Source organism: Antechinus flavipes, chromosome 4, assembly GCF_016432865.1.
Source record: "Antechinus flavipes isolate AdamAnt ecotype Samford, QLD, Australia chromosome 4, AdamAnt_v2, whole genome shotgun sequence".
In the NCBI taxonomy this organism is placed as follows: Eukaryota; Metazoa; Chordata; class Mammalia; order Dasyuromorphia; family Dasyuridae; genus Antechinus; species Antechinus flavipes.
Window position 1 is genome coordinate 358993536 of NC_067401.1, and position 18653 is coordinate 359012188.

Here is an 18653-nt window from a genome sequence, read left to right on the forward strand (position 1 = left end):
TCCTTTTTTGATCTGATTTTTCTTGTGCATCATGATAATAGTGGAAATATATATAGAAGAATGGCACATGTTTAATATATATTGGATTATTTGCTTCTGGGGAGGGAGTGGGAGGAATAGAGGGAGAAAATTTGGAATACAAAACTTTGCAAGAGTGAATGTTAAAAATTATCTTTGCATATATATATATGTATATATATATATATATATAATAAAAGCTATCCTTTAAAAAGAGGGGTTTTTAACTTAGCTGCTGAAACAGGACTAAGAGACAGAAAAAAGTTTCCCACAAGAGTAACTTTACCTCTTTTCATCTTGGCTGTGATTGAATGAAGCCTTTGGGTAGAGAGACACATCTTTGACCTTAATGTCTTTACCGAGACCCCCACATGATTGTGAATATGGGGTTCTGGTCTTTTCCTCTTTGCATTTGTTCTTTCTGAATCTTAGATGAATGGTCATTCACTAAGCTGTGACTTTGTGAACTTTGAGAGTAAGCTATCCCAGAGTTCCAAGAACTAAAGTCCATGACAGATGTCTGTCTCTTGTAAAGAATGAAATACTGAGTAACTTATTTGTCTTAGAATAAAAATGAAATGAAAGTAGTAAAAAGAGAATGACAGCAGCTCATCCATCAACTATGTCACATTCAGAAAAGAACTCAGTGGGGGTGAATGCTATATAGAAATTGCTTTAATGTTGAACCCTTTCTCCCCACAAATTGAGATGGCACAAGAGAGATTATGTCTCTGATTTGGGGGATATAGTTGTACTTCTTGCTATATCTTCTCAGTAATCTGCCTTTGTAAAATCTTGATCTCTCCTTTGTAAAAATTAATATTAATTATACTGAGGATACTAATTGGTGATATTGATTATATAAAGAAGATACTAAAAATATCAGGCAATTAACATTGGGTGAAAACATATTGGAATAGGGGCTCAAGTTAACATAAAAGAATAGCCTTCATGAGTAACCTTAGGAGGAGCTGAGGAGGAGCTGTAATCTTGCTTTAGGGACTCAATTTATAAGTGCAAATAGAAATTGGGATAAAGGCTCACAGCATATACAAGAGAAATTTTAAAGTCTTTTCACTATTATAAAATGGAATGCTTTTCCACTTTTTTTTTAGAAATTTCAAACACAGTATTTGGGGGCAAATACTTTTTAATGGGACTTCCCCAAACCCAGGAAATAAAAACAATCTATTGAATGACCCTGCTTCTAGCTAAAGAATTTGGCCGGGCTTCTAAAAATTTCCCCTACTATCTATAATAACTCATAATACTCAAGGGCTCACTCTTCTTTGGCAGTTAATTGTGAGCCAGTTGCCAGTTGTGAATCAAAGCCCAAAATGAGGACAAGCAGCCTGTGCATGGCTGCTACACCATGCATGGAATAATTTCATAGGATTGATGAATATTCGAAGTAGATTATTAAAGCTCATCTAAAATATTATGGTGGTAAGAACAATGGATTTGACATCAGAGGACTTCAGTTCAACTTCTGACTTGAATGATGATAGCAGGAGTGGAGGAAATAAGATGTGAAAATTGCCCAGAATCATTCTGATTACTCCCTCTGGGTGCTCTGCAGATTATCAATTTCTTTCCTGAAATGTGGTGTATAGAATAGGACACATTAAGTGAGGAATGCTTTGACCAGAACATGGATCTTTGATATGTGCTTCTCTTGATGAAACCTAAGAGATTATACTGTTAATCTGTATTCACCTTTCTAACTGCCAAAACAAAGGTTAGCAAACTAAATTCCAGGGACAAAAGCATGATGACTATTTTTGTGTGGTCTATGCACTAAGAATTTTTAAAAATATTTTTATATAAAGTTTTATTGTGTTAAAAATGTAAAAACCATTCTTAGCTAAAGGGCTGGATTTGGCTCTAAGGCTATAGTGTACTAGTGTACTCTTGTATTTTAAAATAAAAGGTTTTTTTTTTTTTTCCCAAATGAACTGTTGAGCCATACCTCCCCCGACCCATACTTGTAAAGTTGATTTTCTTGAACACAAGCAAAATTTTATATTTATCTGTCAAAACTTATATTAATTGTGCTTGATATTCCTTCAGTTGTTTTGCCATTTATAACTATGAAAAACATGCCACCATTGATTGCCATGATGCAAATCATTGATAAAAATACCAGCTTTCTGCTCTTTCCCCAAAGGTCCTAGTGCAAGCCTATACTTCACAGAAAGGTATGTAATATCAAATCTCAAAGGCTCCATTCTCCAGGCTTTCAATCTCCCAAATGATCATAACCCCAAACCTAGAGATAAATAATTCTAAAAGAGAAGATGACATGGTGTAGAAACAGTGAAGATTGATCAAGAAGCTGGCATCCAGAACTGATTTTTTCAGTCTCCTTTCCATTGCTTTCAAGATATAAACATTCTAGTTGTCACAGTGGCAAAAGTGATTAAAAATAGAGCCTGGCAAATATTGACATTTCTCTCTAGCACCAAGTACAGATTCTTGGGGTATTTCACAAAAGAATTCGTATTATCCAGCTATTGTCCCATCTATGCCTATTAAGGACTATTCTTTTTTATTAAAGTTTTTAATTTTCTAAACATATGAATAAATAATTTTTCAATATTAACCCTTGCAAAAATTTGTGTTCTAATTTTCTCCTTTTTTCCCCACTCCCTACCCTAAGTAGCAAGTGATCCAATATATTAAACATGTTTTTAAAAAATATGTTAAATCCAATATATGCATATATTTATTCAATTATCTTGCTGCACAAGAAAAAATAAAATCAAAAAGGAAAAAATTCAAGCAAACAAGAAAAAGAGTGAAAATGCTATGTTGTGATCCACCCTCAGTTCCCACAGTCTTCTCACTGGGTGTAGATGGTTCTCTTTATCACAAGATCATTGGAACAGGCCTGAATCATCTCATTGTTGAAAAGAGCCAATATTCTTTGACTCTATTTCACTAGATACCAAATCCCATTGACTACTTTCATGTGGTTTGAATCTCTTCAACTTATATATAAGTATAGTATGAGACTCGTTGTCAAATGTGGTATAAAATCTATGTAAACTTTATTTATACCATTAGTCTGAGCAACCAGTGTAATAACCCTGTGGAAAAAAAAAAGAGAGAGATGGGGTTAGAGTGGTATAATTCATTCCTGATAAAACCATACTGGCTCTTTGTTATCTGTTTCCTTTTCTGGATTATTTATTCAACAGCATTTATGAAGCATCTCCTCTGTGCCAGGCATAGGTGTGAGATGTTGGGAATACAAATATAAGAATGAAATCCTTAAGAAACTTGTATTCTATTAATATCCCTTTAAAAATACTATTTTAGATTTAACTAGAAATCAAAGTCCAATGTCCTGGACTACTGTTGTAAACTCTATTTTGTTTCTTGAAAAGGACAATATTTGATCTTCCTCAATTCTGTAAATATAAATCTTTTCAAGATCACAGCCAGCAGTACAGCAACCACTTTTGCCTGTTCTTTCAGTACTGAAGAATATTATTTATTTGGCTCTGTTAAGTAGAATTCTTCAGGGTCAGCTAAGTGTTCTCTTGAAATCTTTTTTTCTTTACTTTAAATGAACCAATCAGGATATATTGATTAAGCCTCTTCTCTGTGGCTGAGGATAGAAAGACAAATATAAAATTGTCCCATTTATCCTCTAAGATAACACAGAGAGTGTGGAGGGTAGAGGTGGGGAAAAAGAGCAATGCTAAGTATCCTTGTAACTAACTGGGTTCTCACTCCATCCTGAAGATGAAAATTTTCTTTTTAAATGTTTATCTATGTTAACGTTCAGTCACAGACAACTCTTTGTGACCCCATTTGGGGTTGCCATTTCCTACTCCAACTCATTAGGTTCATATAGTTAGTGTCTGAGGCTGAGTTTGAAATTAAATCCTTCTGACTCCAGCCTATCTATTGTGCCAGCTAACTGTCCCTTTATCTTTCAGTTTATATTATTTAATACTGGAAGTAAGAAAGAGTTATTTGCTATGTGATTCCATGTTCTTGAATGCAAAGTTCAAAAGACAGGCACTTATCATTTATTTCATCAGAAATGTGGGATAGAGTCTAGATCTGAGAGGATATAAAAGTCAATTTTCTTCTTGAGTATAAATGAAGAATATGTGTATACTGTTTTCTGAAAGTCTTGACCATGAAGAGGTATAGAAAGGAAACAGTATCTTTTAAGAAGCTGTTATCACTTTTACAAGCAATTTTGAGGTCTGTAAAATTCTATATGTTTATCTCACCTGATTCTCAGAACAATCCTGTGAGAAAGGTGCAATTATTAACTTTATTTTCTGAATGAAAATGAGGCAAGCAAAAGTTAAGTAACTTCCTTGGAATCACAAAATTAGAAAATGTCTGAGGTCATTTTTCCACTCAGATCTTCTTGATATTCAGTCCAAAGTTCTTACCTAATTTATTATCTATCTACCTGTTTCATGAAATTGATTTGAGAGAAATTGAGTGATACAGGACTATTTTCAGAGGTTAAGAGAAGATGGTTGCAATTATAGTTTGAAATGACTTAGGGTGGCATCTCATAGCAAAAACACTGTAAATGACTATTTATGTCTTATGTTATCATTGCTTACATTGTCAATCAACTGTATGACTTGTACTTTTGGTATTTGAATACAAGAGATTAGTGGATTTTATACATAAGCAATCATTTCTGGGAAAATAGGTTTCTCCAGTTTATTAAATAAATAATATTTAATGAATTGTGGATAGAGTCAAAATAATAAAAAAGATGATATAATTTATTGATTATCAAGAAAATATTTTTTAAAAAAGACACCTGGACCTTTTTAAAGATCAAGAGAATAAAATTGAATATATGCCAAAGTCAGAGTGAGAGATGGGTGACCCAAAGGAGAATGTGGCCAGTCCAGGGAACCTTAAACTTGCTACACACACACACACACACACACACACAGAGCATACTTCAATCTGAAGATGATATTGGTCTACTTTATTAAGCCCCCTAGTAATACAAAGTCTCCTTATTTAGATAGATGATTATGAAAAAAAAATTCTTATAACATCTATTCAGTAAAAAAAAAAATCAAAAGGATAAAAAAAGCTATAGTTTAATCTGTGACAAGAAATCATATGGTTATTCCATTAAGTTAATCCTCAGGTATATTCAACTATGGCACTACAGTTAAATATAAGTTGGACCCAGAATAGAACAGCAGAAAGAGAAAGTATTATATTGCATTTGGAAGTTTGTGCAACACTTTCAATGAGGTTGAGCTATTCCCTGGCATCAAGACTCAATTCTTTTATATAAAACTTCTTTCTGAAAAACTGTGTAATTTTTAATCTCTTAACATTACAATCTATAGGAAATCAAAATTGATAGGGACTGGCCAAAGTGGGGTGAAGCATGATTCCAGCAATGTAAGAGGTGGAATATGAAATACAATTGAAGAATTATATAATAAGAAGGGAACCAGTCAAATAGCAAAAGGAAGGGATATTAGTGAATACCCCAAATACTATACCCTCACTTCCCCCAACATAAAAAGATCTGGATGGATATTCCAGAAGATTGCACAGATTCCCAGTGGAAGAGCTATATATGGACAGAGAGTATGGACAAGAATTACATAGGAAGAAAAGAAGTGGATGGATCTGGACCAATGGAAGGAGAGAATATTCACATTCATGGGATCACACATACATTGAAGTATCGTGACCAATGTTGAAATTGTTCTGATAAAACAATTTAATACTTCGGTGCTTCTACAGAGAAAACCATTATGAGGTGGTCTTATAGTTTCTCCTCAAGCACTTTTGTCATTTTTACATCTTTGTTTGTATAACTGTTTCTTCTATTTGGTTCTCCATTTTATCAGAAATTGTCTCAGGCAAATCCCTATATTGCAGGTACTCAACACTCCCATAGAATGCCACTGAAAAAATCAGTGCTCCGAGCAGAATATATAACTTGATGTTGACACACAAATATGTGCTGTATCCAAAAGCAATGACAAATCCAAGGGACTCCCAAAGGCGGTAATTGGCAAAAGCAGCCTCCTTGTTTTTCACAAATAGAACTCCATAGAGTGCTGCAAGGAAAAAAGAAAGAAATGATAAATTTATTCTGAAACCATGCTATTTTTTTTTATTTCTGAGATTAGGAACCCACACATCAGTGTTCCCCAAATATTCTCATCAAAATGTGTTGGCTTTCTTTTTTAAGTAACTCTTCCATTTTGGTACTAAAGCTAAAACAAATTGCTATTCGATTTGATTTTTCTATATTTTACTCTTATTTCTCCAGAAGTGAAAAATAATAACCTGCTATTATTAACTCATTATTACCTGGGCTAACTATCAAAAGCAAGGACAAACAAAGGAAGCAGTAATAACAATTAGCAGTACATTCATAGATATAGATTTAATTCAAGAATCACTCACACATGTTCTAATTCCATATTTAAGAACTTCTAATTTCCTATATCTGATCGTAATCTCTTATCTTTGCATCTTTCCTATGCTTTATGATCCAGCATCCTGGCCCTTAGCAGTTTTAATCGATGCCCTTCAAAAAAAAAAAAAAAAGTCATATTCTAAGACATTGTCTCATCTCCCTTAGAAGATTGCTATCTGTGCTAGCTGCTCATTTAAGATAAAGGGAATAAATATATTTTCCTTACTTGTGAGAAACCACAAAGAGAGTCTTCTCTGGGAAAAAAGGGAGTGAATATTAAAGCTTGAGGTTCTTATTACTTTGCCAAACCCAAGTCATTTTATTTGAAAGCAAGAAATTAAATTCCCATTTAAGCCAGATAGAAAGATGTTGGTTGACTAAGAACTAGTAGAACTGGGAAATCAGTTTCATGAAAAAGGAAGCACTAAGAACATAACTTATTTTTTCTGTTTCCTGAGACCATCAAAACAAAGGAGAAAATTTTAGAGGATTTTAGAGGTCTTATCAGTCTTTCTTTTTTGTTTATGAGATTCCTATTCCATCCTTATATCATGACTTATTCTAGGAAAACTCTAAAACATAAATAAAGTTCTTGGATTATTTTTAAGGGGTAAGACAAGGGATAAAAAGAAAAAAAATGTGTTCTCTCTACAAGATTACAATGATTTGAGGGGAATCAGTTGTAAAAGGGAGAACCTGAAAGCTAGAAACCAGAAAGAAACACAAACTTCTTTTGTGAAACTCATTTTTAGTTCCAACACTGATAAAAATGACTGAGAGAGGCAGGTAATATTTACAAAATTATTATCTTAGAAGATTTCTTTTCATCCTCACAAAACCCTGTGAAGTAAGTTCTATTATTGTTTCTACTATCCTAGCCCTATCTTTCTTGCTTCATACTCCTGCCACAATGTATGGTAGAAGTAAACCATTTACCATCTCTGTGCTATTGCCCTAGCTACCCCCATGCCTGAAATGCAGTCCTATCTCACAACTCTTTTCATGTACCTTTTAAAATTTGCAAAGTACTTATCTTGTATGAGATTTCACTTGATTTTCATAACAACCCTGTGAAAGAAACGCTATTATTATCCCTATTTTAGGGAGGAGGAAACAGAAATTGAGAAAGTTTAAGTGATCCATCCAAGTTACAGCTACTAAGTATCTGAAGGAGGATTGAACTCAGGTCTTCCACAGTTAAAGTCCAACACTCTATACATTGTATTACACAGCTACTTTTTTTCCGAACTTGAAAGGGATGAAGAAAAAGACCTTAACTTTTCAGTTATTGACTGGCTTCTTCTGAATGAACATATGGCATCTAAGTAATGAAATACAATAAATGAACTTTCATCCTTTTGCTTTCATTGATATTTATGATATAGTGGAAATGAACCCTCACTTTCAAAACTCTCAAGACATACCTTCCTGAACAGAAGGTTGTTTTTCCTCTCTCTGCCTAAGGGCACCTGCCAACAGACTACTTAGCAGCTGTGAATCTGGCAGCTGTGCAATCTCAATGCCAAAATCTTTTGAGAATTATCTAAAAATAATCAAATGGTGCAAAGTACTAGGATTAGTATACTCCTGGGAACATTTAAAAACCCTCTCATTTCTTTCTTTTATTTTTTTTTCCAGAAGTCTTTAAAGTTCAGTCCAAACACAGAAGCAAAGAGTGGGAAATTTTGATTGAGTTGAGAGCCTTTGATTAATATTGCCTTGATTATATTTTTAAATTTCATTTCCTTCTTTATAATTTATAGGAGCTCAAATCAAATACAATAATTATTTGGTTTGTTTCCCAACCTAATGTTATGCAAAACTTGATTTTTAATCTAAAATGCTGCTATTTTTTAAGTCAATGATTAGTTTCCTTCGGTGCTTTCTCAATTAAACCAAAATTTAAGTTGTGTGAACAAGTTATGCCATTAAGCCAAGAGAAGACACTTCCTTGACTCTCTTGTTCTGGCCACCAAAGCACAGATTCTATAATACAAAAAGATGAGGTTATGAGTCTATGGACCTACATGAAAGTCTAGACTCTGCCATGTACAGCTACTGAAATCAGCCACATCAGTCAGTCAATAACAAATAACAATAAGCTTTTACTATATGTACCAGGCATTGTCTAAATGCAACACATTTGATCTCTATGAAAATTCAATTTCCCTATATCTCAGATAACTGTTGTGCTTGCTTTCTCCAGTTCCTTATATCTCCAAAGTTCTGTGATCAAAGGATCACAGAATTTCACAGATTTCAAAATTTAGTATAAATTTTAAAAAGGACCTCAGCAAAGAAAAGAAGCAGAGTGTCCATTATTGTAGGATCTCTAAATTCAGACACATATTTCTGAAAGATGGGAAAATTGTAAAATAAAGTAAGAAAAGGCCATTCTGTCCTGTGACGTGGTGATTGTACACCTTAAATGCCAGTTAGTTAAGAGAATGGGGTATAGAGTTGATGAAATAGAATTGATTGGAGTGGCTGGCTGGAAAATGTATGACAAAAACAAAACAGAGGAAGAGCCCTTTGCCTCCTTCTCCTAAGTTGAAAAGGCAAATCTGTTTGGCAATGGTTTTGCCCAGAGAGAATCTTCTAATAGGAAAGAATCCTTTTATCTTTTTCTGAACTTGACACTGGCTTCTAAGAAAATGTAGAAAAGGCAAACTATGAAGAATTACATTTACCCACTGCCAGAAAGTCTATAAGTGGCTGATTGTATGCGTGGTATAAAAGAGATTTGTAAGGCTGGTAACAAATGAAATAATGAATACTATCCAATAGAAATATCTTACATATAGATAGTAGGCACTCAATCAGGATTGTAGAATAAATAAGTAGATTCTCCTCAGATTCATAAAAGACCAGACTCAGTTCAATCAACACCCAGAAAGAAACAAATCTATTCTGTCAAGTTTCTGTAAAAAGGAAATTCCACTGAGTGGTAGTGGTGGCAAAAGAGACAAACAGAATAAAGGAAATTTAAAATAGTATAGCTTTCCAGTCTATTTATCTCTCTCATTTTCCTGGATAGACAAGACCTGTATCAAATCCTATCCTAAATTATGTGCATACAGAAAATTTCATCATAAGGTAAACTTTGAAGACTTGTTCTGATATCTCAGACACTCAAATGGATTTGGGATCTCATTGATTTGAATGTGTCCTGAAAAACATATATTAAATATAGTAGAAAGAGAAGCCAGATTTTTGGAGTCCATCAGTCCTGACTAATCCCCTTTCACAGATTATTGGGCGAAAGAATATTTTTAGAATGCATCTTTATATCTTAAAGAAAATACATCATTAGTCCATAATAGTGTACATGGCATTTTGCCCATCTTTTATTAATGATCAGAGTAAATAAAAAGATAAAAATTCTTACATCCCTACTGTTCCAAGGAAAGGAAGTCCCAGAGCCCTGTGAGAAATATCAAGTGACAATTATACTATAAGGGATATCACCTTTCCCAATTTTTACTCATTTTATTTCTTGTTGGAGATTCATCACTCAGCTTTTAATTGAGAGACGATTATTGAAAAGGGAAATCTAACATAGCATTGAATTTGCTAAATTCAATTATAGATATTATGATATATACTTTATTTTCTTTAAAATTATAAATATTATTCAAAGATTAAAATTGTAAATTTGACCCAAAGATTAAAATTAATTAAAAAGTGAGGAAAGGAGGGATGATTTTAGAAATTTGAAATGGTGACAAAAGTTATGTGCAATTCTTTTTTTTTTCAGGTATTCTAATGTCTTTTATTATCATGAATTATGATTCTTGAACAATTTCACGATTCTGATTTTTATTTCTTTGTTTTTAATATATTAAGAAGAAAATTGAGTTGTTTCCTCTAGGCTGCACAGTGATTCACATTCATTCACTACTGAAAATTTATAGACTTTCTTTTTTTAAGTTAACTAATTTTTAACACATATTGCTTTATGAATCATGTTGAGAGAGAAAAATCAAATCAAAAGGGAAAAACCATGGGAGAGATTAAAAAAAAAAACAGAAAAAATGAACATAGCATGTGTTTATTTACATTCAGTCTCCTTAGTTCTTTTTCTGATGCAGATGGCATTTTCTGTCTAAAATCTATTGGAATTTCTTTAGATCACTGAACCTCTGAGAAGAACCAAGTCTTTCATAGTTGATTATTGCACATTCTTGCTATTATTGTGTATGATGTATTATTCCTGGTTCTGCTTGTTTTACTCAATATCAGTTCATGTAAATCTTTCCAGGCCTTTTTAAAATCAACTTGTTCATCATTCTTTAGAGAAAATAATATTCCATTAACCACAACTTGTTCAGCTATTCCCCAATTGATGGGCATCTACTCATTTTCCAATTATTTGCCACCACAAAAATAACTGTTACACACAGTTTTGCACACATGGGTCCTTTTCCCTCCTTTATGATTTCTTTGGGCTATAGACACAGTAATGGCACTTCTGGGTCAAAGAGTGCAGTTTTATAGCCCTTTGGGCAGAGTCCAGATTGTTCTCCAGAATGGCTAGATCATTTCACAACTCTACAAATAATACATTAGTGTCCCAGTTTTCCCCACATCCTCTCCAATATTTATCATTATCTTTTCCTGTCTTCTTAGCCAATCTGAGAGGTGTGGTTGAACCTCAGTGTTGTTTTAATTTGCATTTCTCTAATCAATGGCAATTTACGTAATTTCTGATAGCATATTGACTCTACTAAGTTCTTTTTAATGGACATAAACTTACAACTATAACATGGGAGATATGAACAATGTAAACAAAGTTCAATTGGGGCAGGTAGGTGGTACAGTGGATAGAGCACCAACTCTGAAGTCAGGAGGACTCGAGTTCAAATGTGATCTCAGACACTTAAAACATCCTGGCTGTGTGACTCTGAGCAAGTCACTTAATCCCAATTGCCTCAGCAAAAATAAATTTTATTTATATATATATATATATGTATGCATGTATATATATATACATATATATAAATTTAGTTATTAAGATATTATTTAGAGTGAAGACAAAATGGAAGCTGAATTAATATAATAGATAGAATGTTAATGATGATTCTTTTTTAAGCATATTACTGTTTTCCAAATCAAAGTTCTATTCTATTCAAATTAATGCCAGTTAACTTTTCATTTAGAGTCCTCAATTAATGCCCAATTGATCAGTAAGAATTTATTTGAGCATCTACCACATTCCAAGCATTGTGCTAAACCTTAGGGATAAAGATAAATATGAGGCAGTTCTTGTCCCCAAGAAGCTTATTTTATGTTGGTAGAGACTAAATGCCAACATAAATATATACAAAATACATACACAATTAATAATAAGTATTGGGGATGGCAAGTATAGCATCTGAGAGAGTCAAGAAGTCATGTTTGAGTTGAGTTTTGAAAGAAAGCATATTCTAAGAGTTGGAGGTGAAGAGTTGTACAGTGAAATAGAATGCTGGGTTTGGAGTAAAGAAGACTGAAGTTCAAATCCAGCATCAGAAACTCACTATGTAAACTTGGAAAAGTCACTTAACCTCTGCTTGCCTCAGTTTCTTCAACTGTAAAATAGGGATGACAATAATAGCGCCTTAGAGTTGTTGTGAAGATCAAATGAGATAATATTTGCAAAGTGCTTAGCATAATGCCCAGCACATAATAGATGCAATACAATAGCTAGTTTTTCTTATTCTTATTATCAGTATTATTCTAAGCGTGGGAAGATACTAATGGAGGAAGCTTATGCTTTGGAGAAGACGACTAATTTGTATGCTACTGCAGCCATCTAGGAAAAAGGTGAAGAGGGCCTCAACAAGATCAATAATTATGTGAAAGAAAGTAACAAATATCAAGAAATATTGTGGAGCTAGAATCAATAAGATTTAGCAACTGTTTCTGTCAATGGAATGAGAGACAGTGAGGAATCAGACATGACTCCCAGTCTGTGACAATGACTATCCCATGTAAAGTCAAAATAATTTTTGTCTTTATAACCAAGCTTCATATTCCTTTTACTTTTGATCACTTTGTTTTTGCAAGTCTAATGGTGGAGACCTCTATACCACAAAATTAATCCTGTATTCTAAATAATCCAATGAAAAGATGGTCAAAATACTCTGACCTCATATATTGAATGTGTATGTGTGTGTGTGTGTGTGTGTGTGTGTGTGTGTGTGTGTGTGTGTGTATGAGTGAATTTTTTTTGGTCTAAATTATATGTGCATTTACTTTCGCTTTTAATGTTATTAAATTTCTGTGATTTCATTGATATTGTGAAGTCATAGATGAAGAAATTCCATTCATGGATACAAGTCTGCACTTTCTCTAAAACTTATAGAATTAGAAAATTGCCTTAATCACTAAGGGACAGACTTTGGGAGATAGTGGAGGATAATGCTATCTTTCCAGCATGCTATCTTACATGGAGGCACTAAAAGTTGGACACAACTGACCGACAACAATAGCAACAGACCCTAATAACCTTGTTACTTTGCTATATCTTTTCTTTTTCAGCCATGTTTTGAGAAGCTGTCTACAATAACAGCCTCTCCTTCGTCTCCTCTCACTGACTATTAAACCCTTTGTAATGTGGCTTCTGATTGTATCACTCAATTGAAGCTTCTCTCTGAAGTTGCCCTTGATCTCATAATTGCAAGATCAGAGAGTCTTTTCCAGATCTTCATCCTTCTTGATAAGGATCTCTACTTCTTTTGACCTTGTTTGTCACCCTCTCCTCCTGGATACTGTCTCCTCTGCTCCAATGTTTGTTCCTTCTCAGTCTCCTTTGCTGGCTCACCATATCCTTGATGTCCTTTAATAGTGGATATTCTTCAGACTCTATCCTGGGTATTATTCTTTTCTTTCTATACACTTTCTCTTAATCTTATCAGTTATCTGAATTCAATTATCATTTCCATGAAAATAACTGAGTGATCAATATATCCAGTCCTATGTCTCCCTGAGCTTTAGTCTCATTTCCATGAAAATAACTCATTGATGGATAAAATGTCTCCCTGAGCTTTAGTCTCACTTTACCAACTTCTTATTGGATATTTCAAATTAGATGATCCAGAAGCATCTCAAATTCAAAGTTCAAAATAGAACTTCCCTTTCCTTCCTCCAAATCATTTCTCTTTCAGACCTTCCCATTTCTGTAAAAAGACCACCATTCTTTCCAATAACCAAGTTTATATCTTTGACATCATGTTTGAATTCTTATTTCTCCCACCTTATATCCAATCAGTGGCCAAATCTTTCAGATCAGATAATTTCATTCCCCTATTTAATAATCTCCAGTGGCTCTCTATGGATCTCTAAATTATTATATTAACTCTGACTTTTAAAGTCTTTCTGATGTGCCAAAATGTTTGTGGCAGCCCTGTTTTTAGTGGCTAAAAGCTGGAAAATGAATGGATGCCCATCAATTGGAGAATGGTTGAGTAAACTGTGGTATATGAACGTTTTTAGTGGCTAGAAGCTGGAAAATGAATGGATGCCCATCAATTGGAGAATGGTTGAGTAAACTGTGGTATATGAACAAATATTATTGTTCTGTAAGGAATGACCAACAGGATGAATACAGAGAGGACTGGTGAGACTTACATGAACTGATGCTAAGTGAAATGAGCAGAACCAGGAGACCATTATATACCTCAACAATGATACTGTATGAGGATGTATTCTGATGGAAGTGGATCTCTTCAATAAAGAGAGCTAATTCAGTTTCAATTGATCCAAGGATGGACAGAAGCAGCTACACCCAAAGAAAGGACACTGGGAAATGAATGTAAACTATTTGCATGCTTGTTTTTCTTCCCGGGTTATTTATACCTTCTGAATTCAATTCTCCCTGTGCAACAAGAAAACTGTTCGGTTCTGCACACATGTATCTAGGATATACTGTAACCTATTCAACATGTAAAGGACTGCTTGCCATCTGGGGGAGGGGGTAGAGGGAGGGAGGGGAAAAATCGGAACAGAAGTGAGTGCAAGGGATAATGCTGTAAAAAATTACCCTGGCATGGATTCTGTCAATAAAAAGTTATTTAAAAGAAAAAAAAGTCTTTCTGACCCCAAAGTATTTTCTAGCTTCATTGAACATTACCATCCCTCTTACATTCTGTGAACTAAGCAAACTGACTTTCTCATTGTTCCCCTTAAGTGGCATTTCATCTTTTATTTTCTTAAATCTCTTCTAATCAACTACTATTCAACTACCACTTCCTACATAAAGTCTTTCTTGATCCATCTCAATTGTTAGTGCCCTCTCTTTCTAAATATTTTGCATTTAACCACCTTGCATTTGTACTTATTCTGTATCTATTTATGTATGTATGTCTTGTTTCCCACATAAAACCTAAGCTAAAATAGGAATTATTTCAGTCTTTGTATTTGTAACATGAAGACCTGACAGAGTTTCTGGCATATAGTAGGCACTTAAATGATCACTGATGGAGGCACTGTTTGATTTTTCAGGTTTTCTTTCCCTCCTAGAAGCTTCCACCATCTTCATGGGATTAAGGTGCAAAAGTTGAAGAATGATGCTTACCATTGTTTTGTGTCTGAAAAACAGCATCTCCTAGTCCCCAGAGGGCAGCAAATAAGAAGAAGAGAATCTGCTGAGAGGGATGAGGTCTCCACACCAAAAGGGAAATTATGCAGGTGAGGTGTGTTACTGTACCTATGAGTTGAAGAGAGAAGAAAAATTTAAAAGGAAACAAATGACTATTGTAAATAAGTAAAAGAACAGAAGGCAGAATTTAGATACACAGAAGAAATTCTTTCTCTGATCTTTTGGTTTCCTCAATTTGAACACTGTTTCCTTTAAGTGTTTTCTTTGACCATGTTTACTTGATCATGGTTATTAGGCTTTTATGAGTCCCCTTTTTATACTAAGATAAAAAACAGATGCTCCTGGGATAAATAACTTCCAATCAATACAAACCTAAATTTTGGTTTCTAGGCATCCATGGATTTTTTTTTCTTTCTGTTATATTTTCTTTTATATTCTAAGCACTTAAAATAGGCCCTGGAACACTAAGGAAGTGTAATGGGCTGAAGCTTTTGAGTCATTGCACTGAGGTCCCGAACACTTGAGACTAATTATCAATTGAACAATACTCTATTAATATATACTTGGAGAAAGAATGGCCCTACCCACTCTCTGTGCAAGTTTGATGTGTTGTATAGGAGATTGGGTAGAGGATTTGGTGGGTGGAGTCTGAGAGCCAGAGGCACTGCTGGCTGGATTCCTGTCGAGATTGCTCTCACTTTGTATTGCCATTCCCCTTCACCTCCCCACAGAATAAAGATCAAGGATTTCCCCTTATCCTGACTTCCTGACTCTGGCTGATTTTGGACGATGTGGTCATCACAGGGAAGGCTTTTTGATTGGTTTGTCTAATTGGTAGATATTTTGGTTCCAAAGACTAAACTAAAAACACTCCAACAGGGGAACCTTAATATGAGGTAACAATAAAGATCATAAGAAGCACTATATTTTACAACTTCAATATGTAGGACAATTGCCAATATTAGATGTGAAGGAGGAAAACAAAAGTATGTTAATTATTAGGAATTCAGAAAAGCTTTCTAAATTGAGGGTTCTTTCTACTTTATCATGCTAACTCTAACAATGGCAACTGAGAACATTTCTGACAATTGTGACTTCCATCTTATGTCACCATCCTGGTTTCTTGCTCATAAAATAATTTTTGTTTCTCTTTAAAATGTAATAAATATATCTTTGGAACAGGAAAGGACCTGCCCATATTCCTTACTGATGAAATTCTCTATCCTCCAATTTTTTCTATCCAGAACTGGAGATACGTTTCCAACTTCATGGTTTAAAATCCATGCTTATTATTATTCATGTTCAACTCTATTCTCTTCCTTCTTGATTCTCAAGCAATAAGACTATTAAAATAATGGACTAAATAAAATATGTCTAATTTGATGGATATGAGTAAAGAATAAAGCTATAGGACAGCAGGCTGGGAATGAAATTTGTATACATGGTAGAAGCAGTAACTGGACTTAGTAATAATCTTAATAATGATATCTTAATAAGCCTTTTTCCAAGCCAATCTTCCAATTTCTATATTGCTATATTAGAAAGCCAGAAAAAGGGAGGGAAAAAAAGCCTAGATTTAGAGCAAGAAGACTGCCTTTGGGGAAATTTTAGTTCTACAACTATCTCTGTGACTTTAGATAAGTAAATCATTTCACCTTATAGGCTTCAGTTTCTTCATCTATAAAACAAAAAGATTTAGGTAGATAGTCTTTAAGGTTTCTCCTTATTAGACATCCCCTAAGTTTACTACAAGATTTCTCCTTAATTTTATTGGCGTTCCATATTATAATCCCACAATCATATATCATTAGTGTGATTTGGGTTAATTTGTTTATCAGCTATTCTTCTAGTCATGGTCCACCATCTGACAAATGTCTATTATTCACCATGAAGTGGATTGGGTGAAAATGAGTATGAATACTTCTGAGTGCTTCTGTAAGGATCTAATGAGTTAGTTGATGTTTACGTATATGTATATGTATATGTAAAATACTTTATAAAAAAAGTATAATTTAATATAAAAGAAAAAGTACGTGTTTTGTTGGTATAATGATAATATAATAAGCAATACATATAGGTGAATATAGGTATATATGTGTGCATATAAATATATCTATATAAAGTGCTTTCTAAACAACATCCTTGAATCATAACCTCCTAAAATTTAAGGTTGGATAGGACCTTCACTGTGATTTAGTCCAAAGGTGTCAAACATACCCCAATGCTGGGAAGTCATATTAAAACATAATTGAGAAGTAGTTATAAAAATAAATAAAAATACAATAGAACATAAATAATGTTACTATGTGGTTTTCTAAGTCAATATACACTTCTATAGGAGTCCTAAGTACAGTTTAGTAGTTTTGTATCTGAGTTTAACACTATTAGCCCCCACTTTACAGTTGAGAAGACTAAGGCCCAGAGAAAAAAGAGCAGAAGTAACTTCTTCCCAATTACATGAATAGAAAGGAATCCAAAAAGAAGCTTGATCCAGTCTAATTCTAGTATACTCTTTCCTCACCCTGCTGACTGACAAATTAGAAGCATCATCTCAGAAAAGATAGCAACTTATTAATAAGTTAAATAGATGATAAAGTAAATAAGTAAGAGCTATTACAAACCTAGTGCATACAAAGCTATTCTGCCAGTGTATTGGGAGATTTTTCCAAATATCAAAGAGCTAATGGAATTGGTGGCTGAAGAGCAAATCATCACGAAGCCAACATAGCGAATCCCCAGGGCACAAGTGACATATGACTAGAGAAAAAAGAGGCAAATGTTAAAATAATGTTTTCACTCATGAGTGTTCTTTTCCATGGATAAAGATTGAACCTGTGATTTCATGCTTATAAAGAAACTCGACTAACGCAGCTTAGTTCTTTCTCCATAATTTACAATCCTGGAGAGTTACCTGAGAGAATCTGGGAAGGTATGGGTTTTGCCCAGAATCATACAGCCAGATTGTGTCAAAAGTGGAATTTGAATCCAGTTCTTCCTGGTTCCAAGGCCGAGTCTGCCTCACAGTTTGAGAATCAAGCTTTTTCAAGAGGAATTCTAAACCATGCTCTAATTCTAAACCATTTGATGGAGAGCATGTTCAGTTTAGCCTGAAATATTGCTTCACCATTTATGTCCTTAAAGGTAAATGCTCATCTTTCCACATGACATCTTTTTGGATGGAAATAAACTGAATTTAGAGTTCATTGACAAAATTCAACCCAATCCTACCTGTACAAATTAATCCACTTTTTTTTTTTTTTTTTGGAATTATGCTGCAAAAGATGATGGACGAAACTGTTTATTACAGGCTGAATACTGGTGAAGGGAGGGAAAGGAATAAGGATTTGCTAAGTGCCTATTATGTCAGGCACTATGCTAAACACCATACAAATATTATCTCATTTGATTCTCCCAACAGCTCTATTAGAAAGGTACTATAATATTTTCATTTTATAGTTGAAGAAACTTAGGTAGGAAGAGATTAAATGACTTAGGAAATGTCTGAATCTAGATTTGAACTCAAATTTTCTCTCTCCATGCTCAGCATTTTGTTTATTGTTTCATCTCGTCAACTGTATCAAATTCCCAGGGAATGATAAAGATAGTGAG

The 18653-nt window shown here is 33.9% G+C and overlaps 1 protein-coding gene across 7 annotated transcripts in view; it reads right to left on the bottom strand.

The window, feature by feature from the left end:
* Window positions 1–4763: 4763 nt before the first annotated feature.
* Window positions 4764–18653, bottom strand: part of LOC127562420 (protein unc-93 homolog A-like) — a 197786-nt gene continuing 183896 nt past the window's right edge. For all 7 annotated transcript variants that reach the window (XM_051998110.1, XM_051998104.1, XM_051998105.1 and 4 more), the window contains 3 exons: window positions 17666–17801; window positions 15021–15152; window positions 4764–6098 (listed from right to left, as the gene is read on the bottom strand). In XM_051998110.1, the coding sequence (XP_051854070.1) occupies window positions 5833–6098; window positions 15021–15152; window positions 17666–17801 (534 nt within the window). In that variant the 3' untranslated portion in view covers window positions 4764–5832. The remainder of the gene's footprint in view (window positions 6099–15020; window positions 15153–17665; window positions 17802–18653) is intronic.